General features: G+C 59.9%; 2 protein-coding genes across 6 annotated transcripts in view; both read left to right on the top strand.

Annotated features, from left to right (window-relative positions):
- Positions 1-1,728, top strand: part of XPR1 (xenotropic and polytropic retrovirus receptor 1) — a 104,536-nt gene extending 102,808 nt beyond the window's left edge. For all 5 annotated transcript variants that reach the window (XM_086902066.1, XM_086902063.1, XM_086902062.1 and 2 more), the window contains one exon: positions 1,387-1,728. In XM_086902066.1, coding sequence (XP_086758192.1) covers positions 1,387-1,447 — 61 coding nt within the window. In that variant the 3' untranslated portion in view covers positions 1,448-1,728. The remainder of the gene's footprint in view (positions 1-1,386) is intronic.
- A 6,757-nt stretch (positions 1,729-8,485) lies between these two features.
- On the top strand, positions 8,486-16,418 carry KIAA1614 (KIAA1614 ortholog). Its single transcript, XM_086902060.1, has 10 exons — positions 8,486-8,536; positions 9,248-9,850; positions 10,373-10,436; positions 11,553-11,702; positions 12,307-13,514; positions 13,592-13,721; positions 14,488-14,692; positions 15,061-15,173; positions 15,319-15,503; positions 15,801-16,418. The coding sequence occupies exons 2-10, from the start codon at positions 9,253-9,255 to the stop codon at positions 15,992-15,994; spliced, it is 2,847 nt and encodes a 948-aa protein (XP_086758186.1). The 5' UTR covers positions 8,486-8,536; positions 9,248-9,252; the 3' UTR covers positions 15,995-16,418.
- The last annotated feature ends 166 nt before the right edge of the window (positions 16,419-16,584 follow it).

The raw sequence follows: 16,584 nt of genomic DNA, 5'->3' as shown, positions 1-16,584 counted from the left end.
ATCCCATACTGGGGTTCTGGTAAACCATCAGAAAAGGGAGTTGCCTTTTTACAAGGCTCCCCTCCTGCAGAAACAGCCTGCCAGAGGTTATAAATACAAACTAGATGAGAGGTTCTCCTCAAGCAGACATTTTTGGGACTTATAAAAAAGAGGGAGAGGGACTCTTTATACCTCCTAATGAGAGAAGGGACAATGGCTATAAACTGACAGAGGGCAGGGTTAGATCAGATATTAAGAAGAAATTCTTCTCTGTGAGTATGGTGAGGCCCTGGCACAGGCTGCCCAGAGAAGCTGTGGGTGCCCCATCCCTGGAAGTGTCCAAGGCCAGACTGGATTTGGCCCTGAGCAGTGTGGTTTAGTGAGTGGCATCCCTGCCTCTGGCAGGAGGGTTGGAACCAGATGATCCTTAAGGTCCCTTCCCACCCAAACCTTTCTATGATTCTGTATGATTCCAGTTTTCCTTTGGTTAAAGTTCATACATAAGATCTCAAATCCAAATCCTCAAATCCAAACCCCTCCATTTTTTTCTTCCCACCCATCATTCTCGCACCCCAAACGTTTCCCAGCCCTGCACCCCAGCCCCTGAACCTGTCCACTGTGTGTTTTCCCTGCAGTGCCTGTGTTCCTCCTGCCCTGGCAGCACAGCTGTGGAGCCCTGCCCTTTGGCCAGGGAACAAGCCCAGGCTCCTCAGGGATGCTGAGGCACAGCGGGTCAGGAGAGTTGTGCAATCCCTGCAGCACTGCATGGGAGGGGTGGGAAGAGGAGGAGGAGGAGGAGGGTGTGCTCTGGCCTCAGGGCTCTGCTTGGCTCTTATCCCTGCACAGATGGGACCAATACCAACAGCCTTGGGGTGGCTGCTAGAGACTAAAAAATGTTATGCAAAAGGACTGTGGGCCAAAGGCTGGTGGAATTCCCTCCAGCCATGCCCACTTACCCCTCAGACGTGCAGTGAGTGGAGATGTGCCAGGCATATCCCTAAAGAACTTCCTGCTCCTCGCTGCAGCCCAGCAGGAGAAGGAGCAGGAACACTCCTCTGGATCCTGCAAGGGTTTTGTGGAGTTCTGTGGGGATCCACACCCAGCAGTGCAGTGTCCCCAGCCACGTCACAGCCTGGCAGGTGACACTGGCCACGGGCAGAGAGGGCAGTGCCACAGGAGCAGGATGCTGAGGGACAGCTGGGTCATCTTTACAAGGCTCTGCTATTCCCAGGGAGAGTGGGAGGGTGTGAAACAGTCCCAGTGGATTGTTTATTCCCCCTCTGCATAAGACAGACATTTTTTTCCCCTTTTTTTTGTTCCCCCAAGTGCACTGTGTGTTTGCTGTCTGTGCATCATTCCAGGAATTCCTTCTCCCCAGTGAGTGTTTTCTGTTTTGTTTTCTTCCAGGTCCAAGGCTTCTGACACAAAGGTATTGATAGAGGACCTAGCAAATGAAGTGAACACATGAGATGGCCACGTTCTCTTATTCCACATCCTTTGTTTTCTCGTTCTGTTTCCCTCTTCCCCAAGTAACCCGAGCTCTGGTACAGATCCAGCTGAAAACAGGAGAAAACACTGAACACGTTTTCCGAGCTCTTCCAGACCAGATCCTATGGACTCCAACAAGCTCACTGTGTTTCATTTCTTTTCTTCTGGGTTAATTTTAATGTTCTATTTTAAACAAACAAACAAACAAAAATAAAATATTTTACTTTGTTTTGCCAATAAAGAGGACAGTTCAGGAAAGAAGGATTGTTTACAGTCTCAACAAGGACATACAAACCTTATCTGGATAACGAAGCATCATAGGGACTCCCTCATGGGACAGTGCCGAGAGCACACTCGGTTTCTGCTTGGCCCGGTTTTAACTGGTTGAAACCGGACTTTTTAAATCTGATTTTTTTTTGGTTGTTTTTTTTTGTTTTTTCAGTTGTTTTTTTATTTTTTTCCTTCATATCCAGCGCTGAGGCACTGGCTGCACTTGCAGGGAAAGTGCACTTAGAGCAGTATCTTCATTCATGAAGCTACTTTTTAATTTGATGTAACTTTTCTTATAATTTTTTGGAAATATGATGTATCTGTTGCATATAGTTTTCACATTATTTATGAAACTTAACAACCATATGAGAGTGATTTTGAGTCCTGTGCAATTGAAGGTTGTAACAGTAAAACAAAGTGGGGAATGTAGATCTCCATCTCCAGGGTTGTGGGGTGATGCCCCTGCAAATAACCCCTCTCGTGAGACAATTTGCACCTGTGTGTACCTTCTCTCTCTTTTATTTCTTTTCAATTTTATTTTAAACCAAAGTTTCTCTTTCTGATATTTTTTTAGTTGCTGCTACTGCTTCTGGGCATGTCGCTCGTGCCGGTTCAAAGCCAACTCCTCCATGTGTGAAAGTAGTGCAGATGATCCTGAGATGATCCTAAGGAAAGGAGAGTTGGTTCCCAGCAACAGCACAAAACACTGGGTGAACAAAGGCTTTGGAACTTCATTCTCCAGATCAAAAAAGTACTTTTCCAAGCCTTAGATGTGTCCTGAGGGCATCTCAGCCTGAGCAGGGAGCTTTTCAGGAGTTCTCCAGCAGCCCAGCAAAGTGGAACAAGGCGAGGAGGTGACAGTTCTCATGGGACAGGGGGTTCATCAGGCTGGGGCTTAGGAGTGGTGCTTTGTTCCAGGGAGCATGGGAAGATCTGTGGTGTGCCCACACAATGGGGAAGGTGAGATAGAAAACAGCTCTTCTGTGGCTTCTGGTTGAGCAAAAAGCCTCTGTTGGGCACTGTCCTGGTGATCTGCCCCTTGGCTCATCCCATGCCCCCAGTTTGGGAAGTGGGATGCTTGAGCAGATTTGGGTAATGGACAGCTGAGCAAATTGTGTTGGATGAGAGATGTGACTTGGATGGCCTCAGAGTCCTTCCCTTGGCTTGCCCTGTTCTCCCTGGGTCTGCAAGGGAAAGGGTGAAACTCCTGAAGGAGGATTCTCACCTGGCTGGTGACGGTTTGGGTGATGGAATTGCAGCATTCTCCCCTCTGTTGCTGTTTGGTGGTTGTTCCCCTTAACCAGCACAGTGTCTCCCATGGCTGGTGTGTTCCATTTCCTCAGTTTGCCTGCTGTGCCTCTTGCCCAGAGGAACTGGAGAAGGAAACTTGGTTCTCTTCATTTAATTGGAAATAGATTAAAACCCCGTTGTGGTGCTGCTCTGGTGGGAGCAGAGCTGGATGAGCTGGGGCTGTGCTGTCCATCTCCCCTGGATTCCTGCCTTTACCTCCCCTTGCTCATTCCCATTCACATGGAAGTGGAGTCTGGGATATCAAACCCCTTAAATATTAAAATATTTCAGGTTCCTCATTTGCATTGGTGCCATGTCCAAACCATGTGAAGGTATTTGCAGCAGTGGGGAATGGAGCCATCCCTGCCTGGGGAGGTTAGGGGAGAGCAGCTGCACTGGGAGGGAGGCAAGCCAAAATTATTTGGATTCATTCAAATCAAGCACCAGCACTGGGTGTTACTTAACCAAGTGGGTTTTTTATACAAAGAATCTGAGCTTAATTGGTAATTATCTTCCTTTCAGAGGGAAATTAAAAATACAGAGAGACATCCTGAGCAATTTGGTCCAGTGGAGGGTGTCCCTGCAGGACTGGGGATTGGAACTATACGGTCCTTAAGGTCGCTTCCAACCCAAACCATTCCATGGTTCTGTGTTTTGGAAGTGATTCCAGTCCCCTGGGAGTGCCCTGCCTTCCTCAGCTGGGCTGGGGAGGGCAGGGCATGGCTGCGTGTCCATCTGTCCATCCTGCTGCTGCACCCTCCGACCCTCTGCTTCCCAACCTGGTGGGGAGGGTCGGGTTGCAAGTGATTAAATTCTTATTCTGTAGTTAACCCAAATCCTTATGGGAAGCAAGAATTTGGTGTGTCCATCTGCTCTGCTCCTTGCTCTGCTCTTTCTCTTCCCTTTTTCTGTCTTTACTGGCAGGAGAATTAAGGGGGGGCAAAAAAAAAAAAAGGGAGGTGGTGCATTACAATGAGCAAACATTATCTCCTAAAATAAAACATGGTCCCTTTTGGCAGTGGAGATGCTGTCCTGGGGGAAAGCAGCCTGAATTCCCAGAAGTGTGGCTTTTAAAGGCTCCTAGCTCCCAGCCCTGCCTGTTCCCTCCCTCCCAGAGATTTCTGAGAAATCAGGCGTGCAGATTCCTCCTGAGAGCAGCGAGCACTAAAGCTGGGATGGCTCCACATCTACGAGAACATCTGGCCAATAAAGGGAGACCTAATGAAGCAGAACAGATGGTGAGAGAAAATAGCTCTGGCACTCCTTGGGAGCAGCAGGAGCGAGGGGAGTGGGGACATTTCCTGAGCTGGGCTTTGCTCATGGGTGCCTGAAAACACTCCTGTAGGGAGAGCAGTGGGGTGGCAGTCCAGAAGGACAGAGCAGCGTTAAAAGGAGCTGAGGGTGAGGGGTTTATCCACTGCTTCAGTTGTTGGGATGCAGCTGGATGGGAAGTGGAATCTGAGGAAGGTCTTCAAGCTCTGGCTTTCAGGTGTTGGGCTGTGCCTCATGATTCAGTGGAGGTTGAGTTGTACAGCTCTGAGGATGGTGTGGAGCTGCTTTGGTGTGATGAAACCCATTAGGACGGGTCTAAGGAGAGGAGATGCCACACTGTGGTGTTTATGACTTCTGGAGATTCCCTTGAACTCGCTTCTCCATGCTGATTCCCTCCTGCTTTCCATCCTGCCGCTCCTCTGGGGATTCTGGGGTTGCAGGGGCTGAGGTGTTGCAGCATCCAGAATTGATTTGCTGGCTGGGGTTCCCCGTGTGGCTTTGGGATAGTGTCACCAGAAACACCGGCTCCCTGTGCCTGGGCAGGGCAGTGCCATGGGTGTGCTCCTGACAGGACTGGGGCAGGATTCATGGCATGGGTGTGTCCCAGCAGGGCAGGATTGGGATCTTTGGACTCGGCAAGGAGGAATGGGAGCTTCTCCAACGAGGACCGATGCTGTCCCACCACATTTTAAAAGAAATGCATTTGCAGCACTCCTGGCTGCAGCCTGTATGTATCCAGCAAGCTCCTACCTCTCTCATCCAGGTGCATTCCCAAAGTCAGCTGCTCTTCATCCTGCGCCTTTCCCAACCCTGCTCCTGGCCCTCCTCATTCTCTCAGTGTCTTTGCTGTTTGTCTGATTCCAATGAAAGGGGTCAACTGGCAGCAGCCTTCAGCATGAACATCTTGGGATGGGAGGGATCTCTGGTGGAAATCTCAGCAGAGCTGGATCCTGCTGCTCCTTCTTCCCTAAAAACGCTTGTGCTGCTTGTTCTGCCTCCGTGCTGGTGCTCTGTGCAAGGCCAGTGTGGCAGACAGGGAGGGAAGGTGTGTTCCTCATGTTCCTCATGTTCCTCATGTTCCTGTTCCAGGAGATAACAATCCCTGGGGATTTCACTTCCCACGAGCAGAGCAGTTGGTGTGAAGCCTTTGCTGTGTTTTGAACGGCCGAGCAGATTTGGCCTGGTCCTGCAGGGATGCTGCCGTGCTCTGCTCTCGTCCCCAGCGTCCTGCTGTGTCCTGGGGCTGGCACATGGCTTGGCAAGCTGGGGACACAAAAGCCACTTTGCTCACATGCTGCATCCCGGCTCCACATCCTCCCTCCTCTCCTCCGCCCTTCTGCTTTGCACTCGCAGGGGGAAGGTGATCTTCTGCCTTAAAACATTTTTAATTTTTTTTTTAATTTACTTTTTTATTCCAGAAGGCAATCAGATTGTTTTGTCTCCTTGGAAAAGAGGGGCTGGGGCTCCTGGGGGAAGAGTGGGAAATCCCTACGGTACCTCTGCAGCAGTCACGGCTGGGCTCAGTGGCTGTCACCTCATCAAACCTTGTCTCCTTCACATCACCCCAACCCCAAACTCTGCACCTTGGGGCCAGTGTCCCCTGCTGCCACCGTGGGCTAAACTGGTGTGTCACCATCCCTGGGGGCTTCAGTCCCTGCTGTGACACCCCGGGAAAGGGACACAATGCGGGGAGCACCCCGGTGCTGACACCCCAGCCCTGTCCCTGTCCCCGGCACAGCCCTGGCAAAGCGGGCGAGGGGCCCTGTGGCCCGACAGTCCCTCGAGCTCTGTAAACCAAATTGCAAACTCTTCACTCCAGAGGAGAAATTGGGCATCCTGGTAGAACTTGCGATGACCTCTCCATCACGCAGGTCCTCGTGGCGAAGGATCGGCGCTTGGAAGAGGCCCGGGGTGGAAATGCCAAAGTTCCCCCTGGGTCCCGCTGCCGCCTTCCTCTCCCCCTCCCCGCTGTGTTGGTCTAAATGATCTTTCTATGAAGCCCTGTAGATGTCAAAAGTAATTATGGAGTGTGATTAGTCCTCTGTGGGTGCTTTCTTTCTTCCCCCCCCCTCCTTTCTCTTTTGCTTTCCCCTTCTCCACTCTTCGGTTTTGGCTCAGTGGAAAAGGTGAGGACAAAGAATTGCCGCTTGCTTGGACTCATGATGTATCTGTGACTGCGCTATTAGCTGTCTCCTCCTCCCTCCCCAAATGGATATAATTTTTGAAGTGTGGAATTCCCTTCTTGATAAGTAGGTTTTAAAAAAAAAAAAAATAATACTGCACAATGTGATACTGTTTCATAGTTTCTAGGTGGTTGTATAAAGCAAAGTTAATGTGATTGTGTTTTTTCAAAGGAAAAAGTGATTGGTTACGAAATCTGTCCTTTTTTCATTATTACAAGCTCTTTGTTTTCCAATGATCTGATGGCTCTTTTGTCCCTGGTCTGTGTGTGTGTCTTCCCAAGTGCCACCCCTGTGCTGCATCCACGCACGGAGCATTGGCTCCTGCTGCTCTCGGGAGCCGTGGGATGTCGCTGGAGGCTGGAGGTGGAGGACATCCATGTCCTGGGAGGAGGTGGAGGTGGGCAGAGGGGCTCACACCCAACGTGCCAGGAGCTCCTCCTGCCCAGACTGTGCTGTGCTGGCCAAAGGCTCGTGGTCCTTTGGGGAGCCTTTGGTTGCCTCTTTCCAGCCGATCCCCAGTCCAAGGTGGTGTCCTGCCAGCACAGTGGGTGACCAGAGGCTGAGCAGCCCAGCCCAGGGTTGTTTGGGGTCTGTGCTTTTATTTTGCTCTTTAAATCTCTTCATTGCCTCTTGCAATCAATCTCCCTCCAGAAGAGAGCCCAGTGAAATCGCTCTAAGCCTGTCGCTGCTCACAGCAGCCGCTTCCCGGAGCTTTAATCCCAGCCACGGCTCCCTGCTGGCATTCCCTGGCTGGTGGCAGGAGCCCTCCTGCTACCCCTGCTGTGGCACCTCACCCCAGCTCGATGGGGACATCTCCCGGGCGTGTGTCACCTCCACAGCCCAGGCAAAGGAGCCAGGATCCCTTTTTGGAATGGCTTGCAGGTAAGGATGGGTCACAGGGGAGGTTGGAGCCCAGGGCTGGGGGACAGGGCGAGGATGGTTCCTCTGCCCTGGGCCCTTCCACACAAAGCTCGGCTGGCCCTTCCTGCCTGGAAGCAGCCTCGGGAAGATGCTCAGTCTGTCCCCCATGGAATCACCCCTGTTGTCAGCTCCCATGGGGAGGAAGCCCTTGGGCTCACGTTTGGCTGTGATGGGGGCCCACCAGGGTGGCCGGGGACATTTTAAGAAGATAAAAGTGATTTTCTTGCTGCTCGTGCTGGCAGGGGCCGGTGCGGCCAGAGCCAGGAGGATTAAAACAATTTCATAATCCTGGTGATTTCCTTTTGATCGGGATTATGAAACCAATCACGAATATCAAAAGCCACAGCTTAAAGCGGCAGCCGGAGCGGGGCCGGGACGCCCCGGGCCCCCTCGGACCCCTGGTGCCCCCAGGGGACGGCAGCCCTGGCACCTCCAGGTAAGCGCTGCCCAGCCGGGACCCTCGAGGAGGGGCAGGAGGGGAGGTTTTGGTGCTCGGGGAGCAGGCACGTGTCGCATGCCGGGTTTTAGGGCAGGGATGCGTGTGGATGCACCGAGCTCGGCTCCCACCGCCCTCCTGCCTGGAAATGTCACGGCCCTGGCTCGCCGTGGGTCCACGCAGGATCCGGGCCCCGCAAAGCAGAGTTTAGCACAGCTGCACAAGTGCGATGCTCCCAGGAAGGTGCCGAGAGCAGGGGGGGTTTCCTGCTGGAGAAATCCCCGCGGGTGCGGGACAGCCTTCCCAAGCCGCGGCCCAGACAAAGGACATTCCTGCGGGAGGGCCACGGCAGCCGGCACCGCTCCGTCCCGGCCTGCCGCCTTCCCTCCCGTGGAGGTGCCGGGTGGCAGCTCGGGGTCACCCCCGGCGTGGCGGGGACCGGGGCCGGCTTTGGCCCGGTGCCCCGGCGTGGGGTGCGCGGAGAGGAGGAGGAGGAGGAGGAGGAGGCCGGGGCGGGAGGCAGGGCCAGCCACGGCCCCACGGCCCAGCCAAGCGGCTGAGCTCGGGCTCGGCTGGAGGGGCCGGGATTTGCTGGTTTGGCCGTTTTTTTTTTTTAATTTCTTTTTTCCCTCCCCTGCTTCCTTCCCTTCTTCCGCTTTCTCCTTCTTCCCAGCCCTCTCCCGATGCTGCTCCGGGGGTAAGAACAGCCCCTCGCATCCCTCCCGTGGCCCCGTCCCACTCAGCCTGGGGCAGTGAGGGGCTGCGGGGCGGCGATGGGGACCGGGGGTACCACGGGGATGCTCCTGCAGCCCCGGCCGCGGGGGAGGCTCCTCCGGGGGTACCACGGGGACAGGATGCTCCCGGCGGGGTGCAGGAGGCACCTGGGTGTCACCGGGGGTACCACGGGGACAGGATGCTCCCGGCGGGGTGCAGGAGGCACCTGGGTGTCACCGGGACGGAGAGGAGGGCGCAGGACGAGTGCCACGTGTGGCCCCGGGGGCCGGGGCGGAGCAGGGGCTGCCGTCTGTCCGGGCACCTTCGGAGAGTTGTGGCCGGGAAGGATTTCTGCTCTGTGGAGGTTTTGGGGCCTGGTTTAGCTCAGAAAGCGTCAGTTCCCTCCGGTTCCTTCTTGCTGGGTGGGCACCCGCTCTCCTGCCCAGCCCCTGGCCTCGGGCTTTGGGGAACCAGCGATCCCTCGGTGGCGTCCCATTCCCCCCGCTCCCCGCTGATACCGGCACAGTGTCGGTGCTCCGGGTGGCCTCGTGTCACCTCCCTGTCCCCTCCCTCTCCAGGCACACGCCGGTAGCATCGCCCCGAGGCAGGCGGGGCTGATGGCTTTTGTGGAAGCCGCAGGGTGGGTGCCGGGGAGGGCAGTGCAGGGCTCACGTCCCGGCTTCTGTCCCCGCAGGACTGATGGAGAGGAGCCCTCCCGCTGATGCGCGGCGCCTGCCGCGGCCCCCCAGGCAGCTCAGCCAGAGCGGCGGCCGCAGCCCGGCCCCGCCGGAGCGCCCCGAGCCCGCCCGCGGCCCCCACGCCGTCCTGGAGGGCAAGGTGAAGGCGCTGAAGGAGAAGCGGGGCGGGCGGCCCGGGACCCCCGCGGCCGCCCCCGAGCGCCCCTCGCCCAAGAAGCCGCGGGCCCGGCGGGGGAAGGCGGGGGCGGAGGTGGCGGCGGGGGAGCCGCGGGCTCAGCTCCGCACGTACCTGACGGACGGGCTGCTGGATGGGGGGGAGCCCGCTCCGGGCGGCGCCCCGGCACCCCGAGCCGGAACCCCGGGGCTCTGGAGGCTCCCGGCACCCAGGGATGCCCCGGACAAGGGCAGCAGGTCCTGGCGCTCTGCCTCCCTCCATGAGAGACCCTCCCTGGATGAAGAGGCCCGAGCCCCGCTGCGGGACCGGGGGCGTCCCTCCGTGTCCCCCCCCAGGGCGGGGAGCTGGGAGAGGCTCTCGCTGGCCGAGCGGGTGGAGAGGAACCGGCGGCTGCTGCAGGAGGTGCTGGGCCTTGCCGCACCCGGTGTGTACTTTGGGAAGGTGGTGGCTCTTTCAGGACAACGCGGGGAACTGGGAGGGAAAACCTTTGGGATGATGGGAGTCCTCCGGACCAGCCTCCAGCCTCCCTGCTGCCTCACACCCCAGGGCTGTCCCACCCCCTTCAGCGGGATGTAGGAGATGCTCGGGAGATGCTCTGGGTGATACCAGTCAGTCCCGTCTGGTGTCGTGGTGAGGAATTTCACTGCTAAAAGCAGGAAACTCAATTTCTGGGACACGCCAGGTCTGGGGGCATCACTGTCCCTTTGCAAGCTGCCACCAGAAAAGAGAGTTAATTTCTCCTTTGATAGCATCTGCCCCAGTGACCCCATGGCCTCAGTCCCACACCTGCAGCCAGGTGCTGTTCCGCCCCTTTGGGCTCTCCCAGAGCCAGACATCTGGGAGAGCCCTGTGGAGGGTGTTGGGATGGGATATATGGGAGGTGCTATCAAGAGGATGGGGGCTGCCATCCAACCAGACTAATGCCTTTCCCTGTCCTGCATTTCAGAGATGCCAGCGAGCGACGGGGACTGGGACTCAGGGGTTTCGCTGCAGGACGCTGAGGGCTGCAGGTAGGTCAGTCCCAGTGAGGCAGAAATGGACATTTCCCTCTTTCCCACTCCCAAGTGTTGTATTTTAAAGGCACCCTTTGAAGCAGCTCCAGGGAAGGGCTGTGGGGCACCTGGTGAGGGAGCGTGGCTGGGTCCCAGCGATGCTTTGGTGTGACAAGAGACAGGAGCTGGGTGTCCCCTGGTGTCTGAGCACAGGATGTCCCTGCCACGACACCAGGCCAGGAAGGGAACTGGGGAAGAGGATGGGACAGAAATTTGCTCCAGGTGCTTAAGAGGATCGAGGTGGCAGGAGTGTGTAATCTTGTTGGACTAATGAAAAACCTTAGAGGTACGGACTAAAAATAAGGAGGTGGCATAGGCAGGTGAGAGGCTGGGGGCTGTGCAGGGTAGAACAGTGAGTGGGGAAAGACCCCCCCAGTATTGTGGTCACCGGCTCTGCTCTGCTCTGGCAGCTGGATCAGTGATGGGGGGTGCAAGGCAGAGCCGGGGATGCAGCACCTCTTGTGAGCAGGGCAGCCAAAGCCTGGGGGAAGGCTGGGCCTCCCCCGGTGCTGCTGGGGCGGGGGCAGCGTGTGCCCACCGTGCTGCGCTGGAGAGGTTAAGGCCAGGCTTCCCGAAGAGACTGCCTGAGCTGATTATTTTAATCAGGAGGATTAGGGCCATGCCCAAGCGGGAAGGCAGTGCTGCAGCAGGGAGAGCTGACAGGTCCCTCACCCTGCACTCAGAGGGGGCTGGGGCTGCGGGGAAAGACCCCTCTGCAAGGAAGGGAAGGCAGCAAGACAATCAGGTCAGGGGGGTCACCCCAAACCTGCCCCCCCACCGCCGCGGGATTGACACCGGTGGGGATGGGAAGTAGCACCTACCCCGCTTTCCCTTTCCCACCTGCGGGATGCCCGTGGCACAAAGCGCTGCCTCGGGCCAGCCTGTGCCCGAGCCGTGCGGGTGCTGAGCCCGCCCCTAAAGTCTCTCCTGGTGCCAGGAGATGAGGGGTGCCCGCCCGGCCACCCCCCTGCGCGGCAGCCGAGCCCCGTTTTCCCTGGGCAGAGCAGCCTCGTCGTCACTGTTAAAGCACGTCTAATCCCTGTTATTTTTTCCTAATCCCCCTGCCCGCTGCAGGGCCTTTGTCGCCGGGCAGGAGCTGGAGCTGAGCCCGCGGCACGAGCAGGCCAAGCAGCTGCTGCAGCGCGCCCGCATGAAGGCTCGGACGAACCCCCTGCGCGCCAGCCACGACATCCTCCTCCTCCCCAGCGCCGTCCCGCAGCCCAGGTCAGTGTCTCCTTCCTGCCCCCGCCGCCTTGCCAGCCCTGCAGGCTTTGGGGCACGGACGCGGCGTGCAGGGTGTGTTCGGAGCCGGGATCCGACCCCGCTGCGCGCACGGTGCGGCCTCGGAGCGCGGATGCGCCCGAGCTCTTCGCGGCGGGGCTCGGGGGGCGCTTGGTTGTGTTTTGTGATCGCACGGAAGCGTCGGGGGTGGGAGGATGGCGTTTCCCAGCTCATGGGGAATGTTTTCCCGGGTGAGACTCGCTGCTGGGGGCTGGACCACAGCGGCGCCTGGCCGTGTGTGCCAGGTCATGCGCGATGTGGCGTTCCCGGAATGATTAACCACACTGGTTAGCGGCTCTGCACGCACCTCGGGGCAGGGAAGGGGCGATGGAGGTCGAGCCGTGGCAGCAGGGAGGTGCCGCAGCCTCTCCGGATTTCGGCTTCAGGCCGGAGGGAAGCAGGGCCGTACACAGCCAGGGAGAAGCGGGCGGACTTTTCTCCTCGCCCCATCTTTTGCACTGGGTTTTCCCCCTCCCGACCTGCTTTCCCAGGGTTGCCGAGCAGCCCCTGCAGCTCGCCCGCGTCCGTCTGTCTGTCCCCACGGCAGGGAGCCCAGCGGAAGGCCGAGCGTGGCCCCGCGGGACGGCGGGAGCCTGAGCGACTCGTCCAGCGGGGAATCGAGCTGCGGGCGGCCGCGGCGGCCGCGGGGACCGTCCCCATCCCGTGTCCGCTTCGAGGACGAGTCGGCCCGGGACGCCGAGGTGCGGTACCTGGAGCGGCTGCAGCTGCGGCACCGGCGGGCGCTGGGCTCGGAGCCGGCCGGCAGCAGGCAGCCGGGGGACGGCGCTGGCCAGCCCAAAGCCCGCACTGGCGACCTCGTAGCCGGGGGCAAGTGCAGCGCCTGCGGCTCCTTCCTCGGTGCTGCCGCCGGCCGGGGCACGGAGCGGCAAGCTGCCCCCGACGTGGCCAGAAGTAGCCCTGCGGCACAAAGAAGCGTCCCGGGGGAGAGCAGGGGGCCGAGCGCTGCACAGACAGAGCCTAAAATCAGGCCTTTGGGCCCCGGAGGGTCCCCGCTGTGGATCCTGCCCTCCCGGCAGCGCATCCACACCGAGAAGATCAAGGAGACCTACATCGGGGATGTCACCTACATTGACGAGGTGGACTCGGCCCTGGAGAGCACCGACACCTCCGACGGCTGCCGGACGGACAGCGAGGAGGCGGGACCCCGCAGCCCCCACCTGCGGGGGCACCGCGACCCCCGGGCCCGCGGGCACAGAACTCCCCGCGCTGCCCCGGAGGCGAGGGCCAGGAAAGGGCCGTGTGTGGCCAGCGGTGGCCCCGAGGATGGGCACTCGGGGCCGGGGCCTGTTTGCCCCCCAGCACCGGGAAGAAGCAGCAGCCGGGAGGATGGGGAGCCCCATCGGCATCCGGGGGGCAGCAAGGGAGTGGGAAACACAACTCGCCCCCCGCATGAGCCCAGCGAGCCCCTGGAGCCTTCCTCGCAGCTGAGGACCAGCACCCCCATTCCGGGCACCCACGTCCCTGCTCCCCCTCCTACCAAGAAGGCCTGCGCCCAGGTGCCTTGCAGGACAGCCCTGTTCTCCGGCGGCAGCCGCCAGGCGCCGAGCCCAGGAGTCCCGGGCCCCGAGCCGGGTGCTGGCGGCGCCTCCCCTCCGCAGCCCGGGGGCACGGCGGGGCCGGCCGAGCGGCGGGGTCTCTGCAGCCCCAGGTGGCTCCCGGGGAGCCCCCTCCGTGCCTTGTCCACCAACAATTGCAACAACACCCACGGGCAGGACGCCCTGGGGACGGGCGGAGGTAAGGGACCCACGCGTGGGGTGCCGGGGGGGGTCCCCAATGAAACAGGCGTGTGACTGTCTCACTGTTGGTTGCAGGGACGCTGTCACACCCCGCTGCCAGCCCTGTCACCCCCGTGCCCTCGGAGGCTGCTCATCCTGCGGGGGAAGGTGCCGGGATGCCGGGAGAGCAGCCCCGGCCGCACCCAGCCGGGAGCGGGGCACACGGGTGAGTGAGCGGCCGTGGATCCCAAACCACGCAGCCCTGAGCATCCCTCCGGGGCACTGCAGGGTGCTGCTGCGCTGAGCTCCCCGGCCCCAAAAACCTCCCAGAAACCACAATGCGGGGGATACAACGTGCCCGTGCCTTGCTGTGGGTTTGGGTTTCACCACAGCTGGTTCTGCCAGGGGTGTTAGAGCAGATAGAGGTGTTTCACTGGTGTCGGGATCTCCTCTTTGGAGGAAAATCAGGCGATCCCGCCAGCCCCGTGCCCGGCACTGCACGTCCAGCCTGGCAGGAGAATTCCAACGTGGTGCTGGGTCCTCTGAGCCCATTGGCAGGATGTGATGCCTTGGGGCAGAGCAGGGGACTTCGGAGGGGTGTTGAACCCCTGGAGTAACGAAGAAAACAGGGAGGGAGCCCTTCGGGTCACTTTGGGTAGCGACAAAGGTGCGTGTGCGGGATCACTGCTGCGGGGAGGCGGCTGCCCCCGATCTCACCAATGCACCCCGATCTCACCAATGCACCCCGAACTCACCAATGCACCCCGATCTCACCGTGCACCCCAATCTCACCAATGCACCCCAATCTCACCAATGCACCCCGAACTCACCAATGCACCCCGATCTCACCAATTCACCCCGATCTCACTGTGCTGGGGCTCTCAGGGCTGCCAAGGCGGGTGCAGGATGCACCCCCAGCCCAGAGGCCACTGCAGCAGGTCCTGCTGCCGCCCCAGACACGCCGTGTGTGACCACCACGCCTCTCCACCCAGGGAGCCGGGGCGGCCCGTGAGCCGCAAGGGCAGCAGCGCTTCGGCGTCGGGGCTGAAGAAGCTCCTGTGCAGCCTGAGCCAGAGCACCAAGCAGCGCCTGGGCCGCTTCCGCTGCTACAGCATGGAGCAGCTCCCGGCTCCTGGAGGCTCCCCGCCGGGCGGCCCCAGCCTCAAGAAGTCACCGTCCCTGCAGTCCCTGCAGCTGGTGAGCTTGGACATCGCCCCATGCGGGGAGTGCTCATGGGGAGACAGGGGTGGCACAAGGAAAAGGATGCTGGGCTGGGATGAAGTATTCCCCAGTAGGGATTTATGGCTCGGGCAGTCCTGGAGGAGTGTGGGGGGATATGCCACCCCAAACCTGTTGGGTGTGAAAAGCCCGGAGCCAACTGGGAAGTGGAAGGGGAAGGAGGGAGAGAGGAGGGGCAGTGGAAGAGCAGATACGCTCGTCCCTCCTCAGCAGTGAGTTGGGGAGTCCGCAGCGGGGTGGGATGTCCCAGTTTCCTCCACTCCCTCGGCACATCAGTGGGTGAAGCACAGTGTTTGTTCCCATCTCAGCCAGGTGTTTCTCACCAGGTGTCACCCTTCTGCCAGCCCCAAAAAGCTGCCTCTACCCAGAGCCTGCATGTCCAGCTGGGCAAGGCACCCCGTGCCAGTGCCTACCTCCTGCCCCAGACCACGGCTGACAGGTAGGATGTGGCCTGGCACATCCCATGTGGTGCCCAGGAAGGCTGTTCTGGGGTGCCTTGGTGGCTCAGTGCAGCCAGGGGCTGCATCACCCGGTCTCCAGTAGCTTCCCTGGTCCCCACTCACCCATCTTCCCTCTCCCCACAGGAAGGGGGGCTCAGGGCCGCAGCGCTCGCTGAGCGTGGAGGACATCGGGGCGCCCGGCCAGCTGCGCGCGGTGGGGCGCGTGGTTGAGGTCTTCCCTGATGGCACCAGCCAGCTGGAGCTGCAGCGACCTCCCGACGGCGCCTTCGGGTTCTCCGTCACCTCCGGACACGGCCGGCCCGACACAGGTGTTGTGCGACCATCCCAAAGCTTTGGCACACCACGGTCCCTCCAGGGTGGCTCTGGTCCCACCCCGGGGGCGAGCTTGGGCACGAGTGGAGGGGGTTGCTCCGTTGCTGCTGAGCCCCAGAGGGGTGATGAGGGTGGGGGGACGCTGCCACGTGTGGCTTTGCCCACGCACAATCCAGCGTGTCCGTCAGCACTCGGCTTGGGACAAAGGCTGTTTGTCACAGGTTTGTTTCTGTGCAGCCCCTGGGCGCTCTGGGGGCAGGAAGGGCTCTCAGCCATCCCTGTTCCCTCCTCAGGTGTCTACGTGCAGGAGATGGCGGATGCCGGCACAGCCAAGCTCTACGCGGGGCTCCTGGGCGTGGGGGACGAGATCCTGCAGGTCAACGGCGCGGCCGTCTCGGGGCTGGGGCTGGCCCGCATCCGCCAGCTGCTGCTCCAGGCGGACACCCTGGCCCTGCGCGTGCTCCGGCACCGCCCCGCGCCACGGTAGCCCCGGCACGGCTCCTGCGAAGCCTGCAGGGAGCAGGAGGCTGTCCCAGTGTTGGGAGAAGGACGATGTCCCGGTGATGTCCCAGGATGGCGTGGCATGGACCAAGCTGCCTCACAGTGCCAGGACCTGCCCGGCTCCACAGCAGTGGGGGCAGGTGGCTCTCCTTGTCCCCCTAGGACAGAGTGTGGGACCAAGGACACCCCAGAATCTCTAGGAGCTGCCTAAGTGTGGGGGAGAGGGGACAGCCTGGCCCCAACAGAGCTGGGTGGGTCTGTCCTGCTGGGCATGACCAGCATGGGGACACCCCATCTGTGACCCCAGGAGACAGAGGGCTTCCTACCAGCACTGCCACCTTGTGCTGGAGGGCTGATGAGGTTCTTTTAAATTATTTCAAACTGAAAAATACATCTCTGCAATAACAAAACAATGCCCTTGGCTTGTGGCATGGAGGGGCTGGGGTGGTACTTGTGGCCCTGGGGCCTTTGCTTCTTGTTTTCTCATGGCCCTGCTGCTCCACCAGCCACCTCCTGACCCTGCTGGGGGGGCCCTGGGCAGGCAGACACGGGGCTCAGCCACCTGCAGGGCTCCTT

The sequence above is a fragment of the Cyanistes caeruleus genome, chromosome 9 (assembly GCF_971803275.1).
Source record: "Cyanistes caeruleus chromosome 9, bCyaCae1.hap1.1, whole genome shotgun sequence".
NCBI lineage: Eukaryota > Metazoa > Chordata > Aves > Passeriformes > Paridae > Cyanistes > Cyanistes caeruleus.
Note: the sequence above shows the minus strand (reverse complement) of the source record. Positions and strands in the feature narration are given on the sequence as shown.

What these genes read in the sequence shown, in the direction of transcription:
- KIAA1614 (XM_086902060.1), top strand. Translation starts at nt 9,253, where the DNA reads ATGGAGAGGAGCCCTCCCGCTGATGCGCGGCGCCTGCCGCGGCCCCCC. An exon ending in GCCGGGAGCGGGGCACACGG is followed by an intron (nt 13,722 to 14,487) that starts GTGAGTGAGCGG and finishes CTCTCCACCCAG; the next exon opens with GGAGCCGGGGCGGCCCGTGA. An exon ending in CCCCAGACCACGGCTGACAG is followed by an intron (nt 15,174 to 15,318) that starts GTAGGATGTGGC and finishes CTCTCCCCACAG; the next exon opens with GAAGGGGGGCTCAGGGCCGC.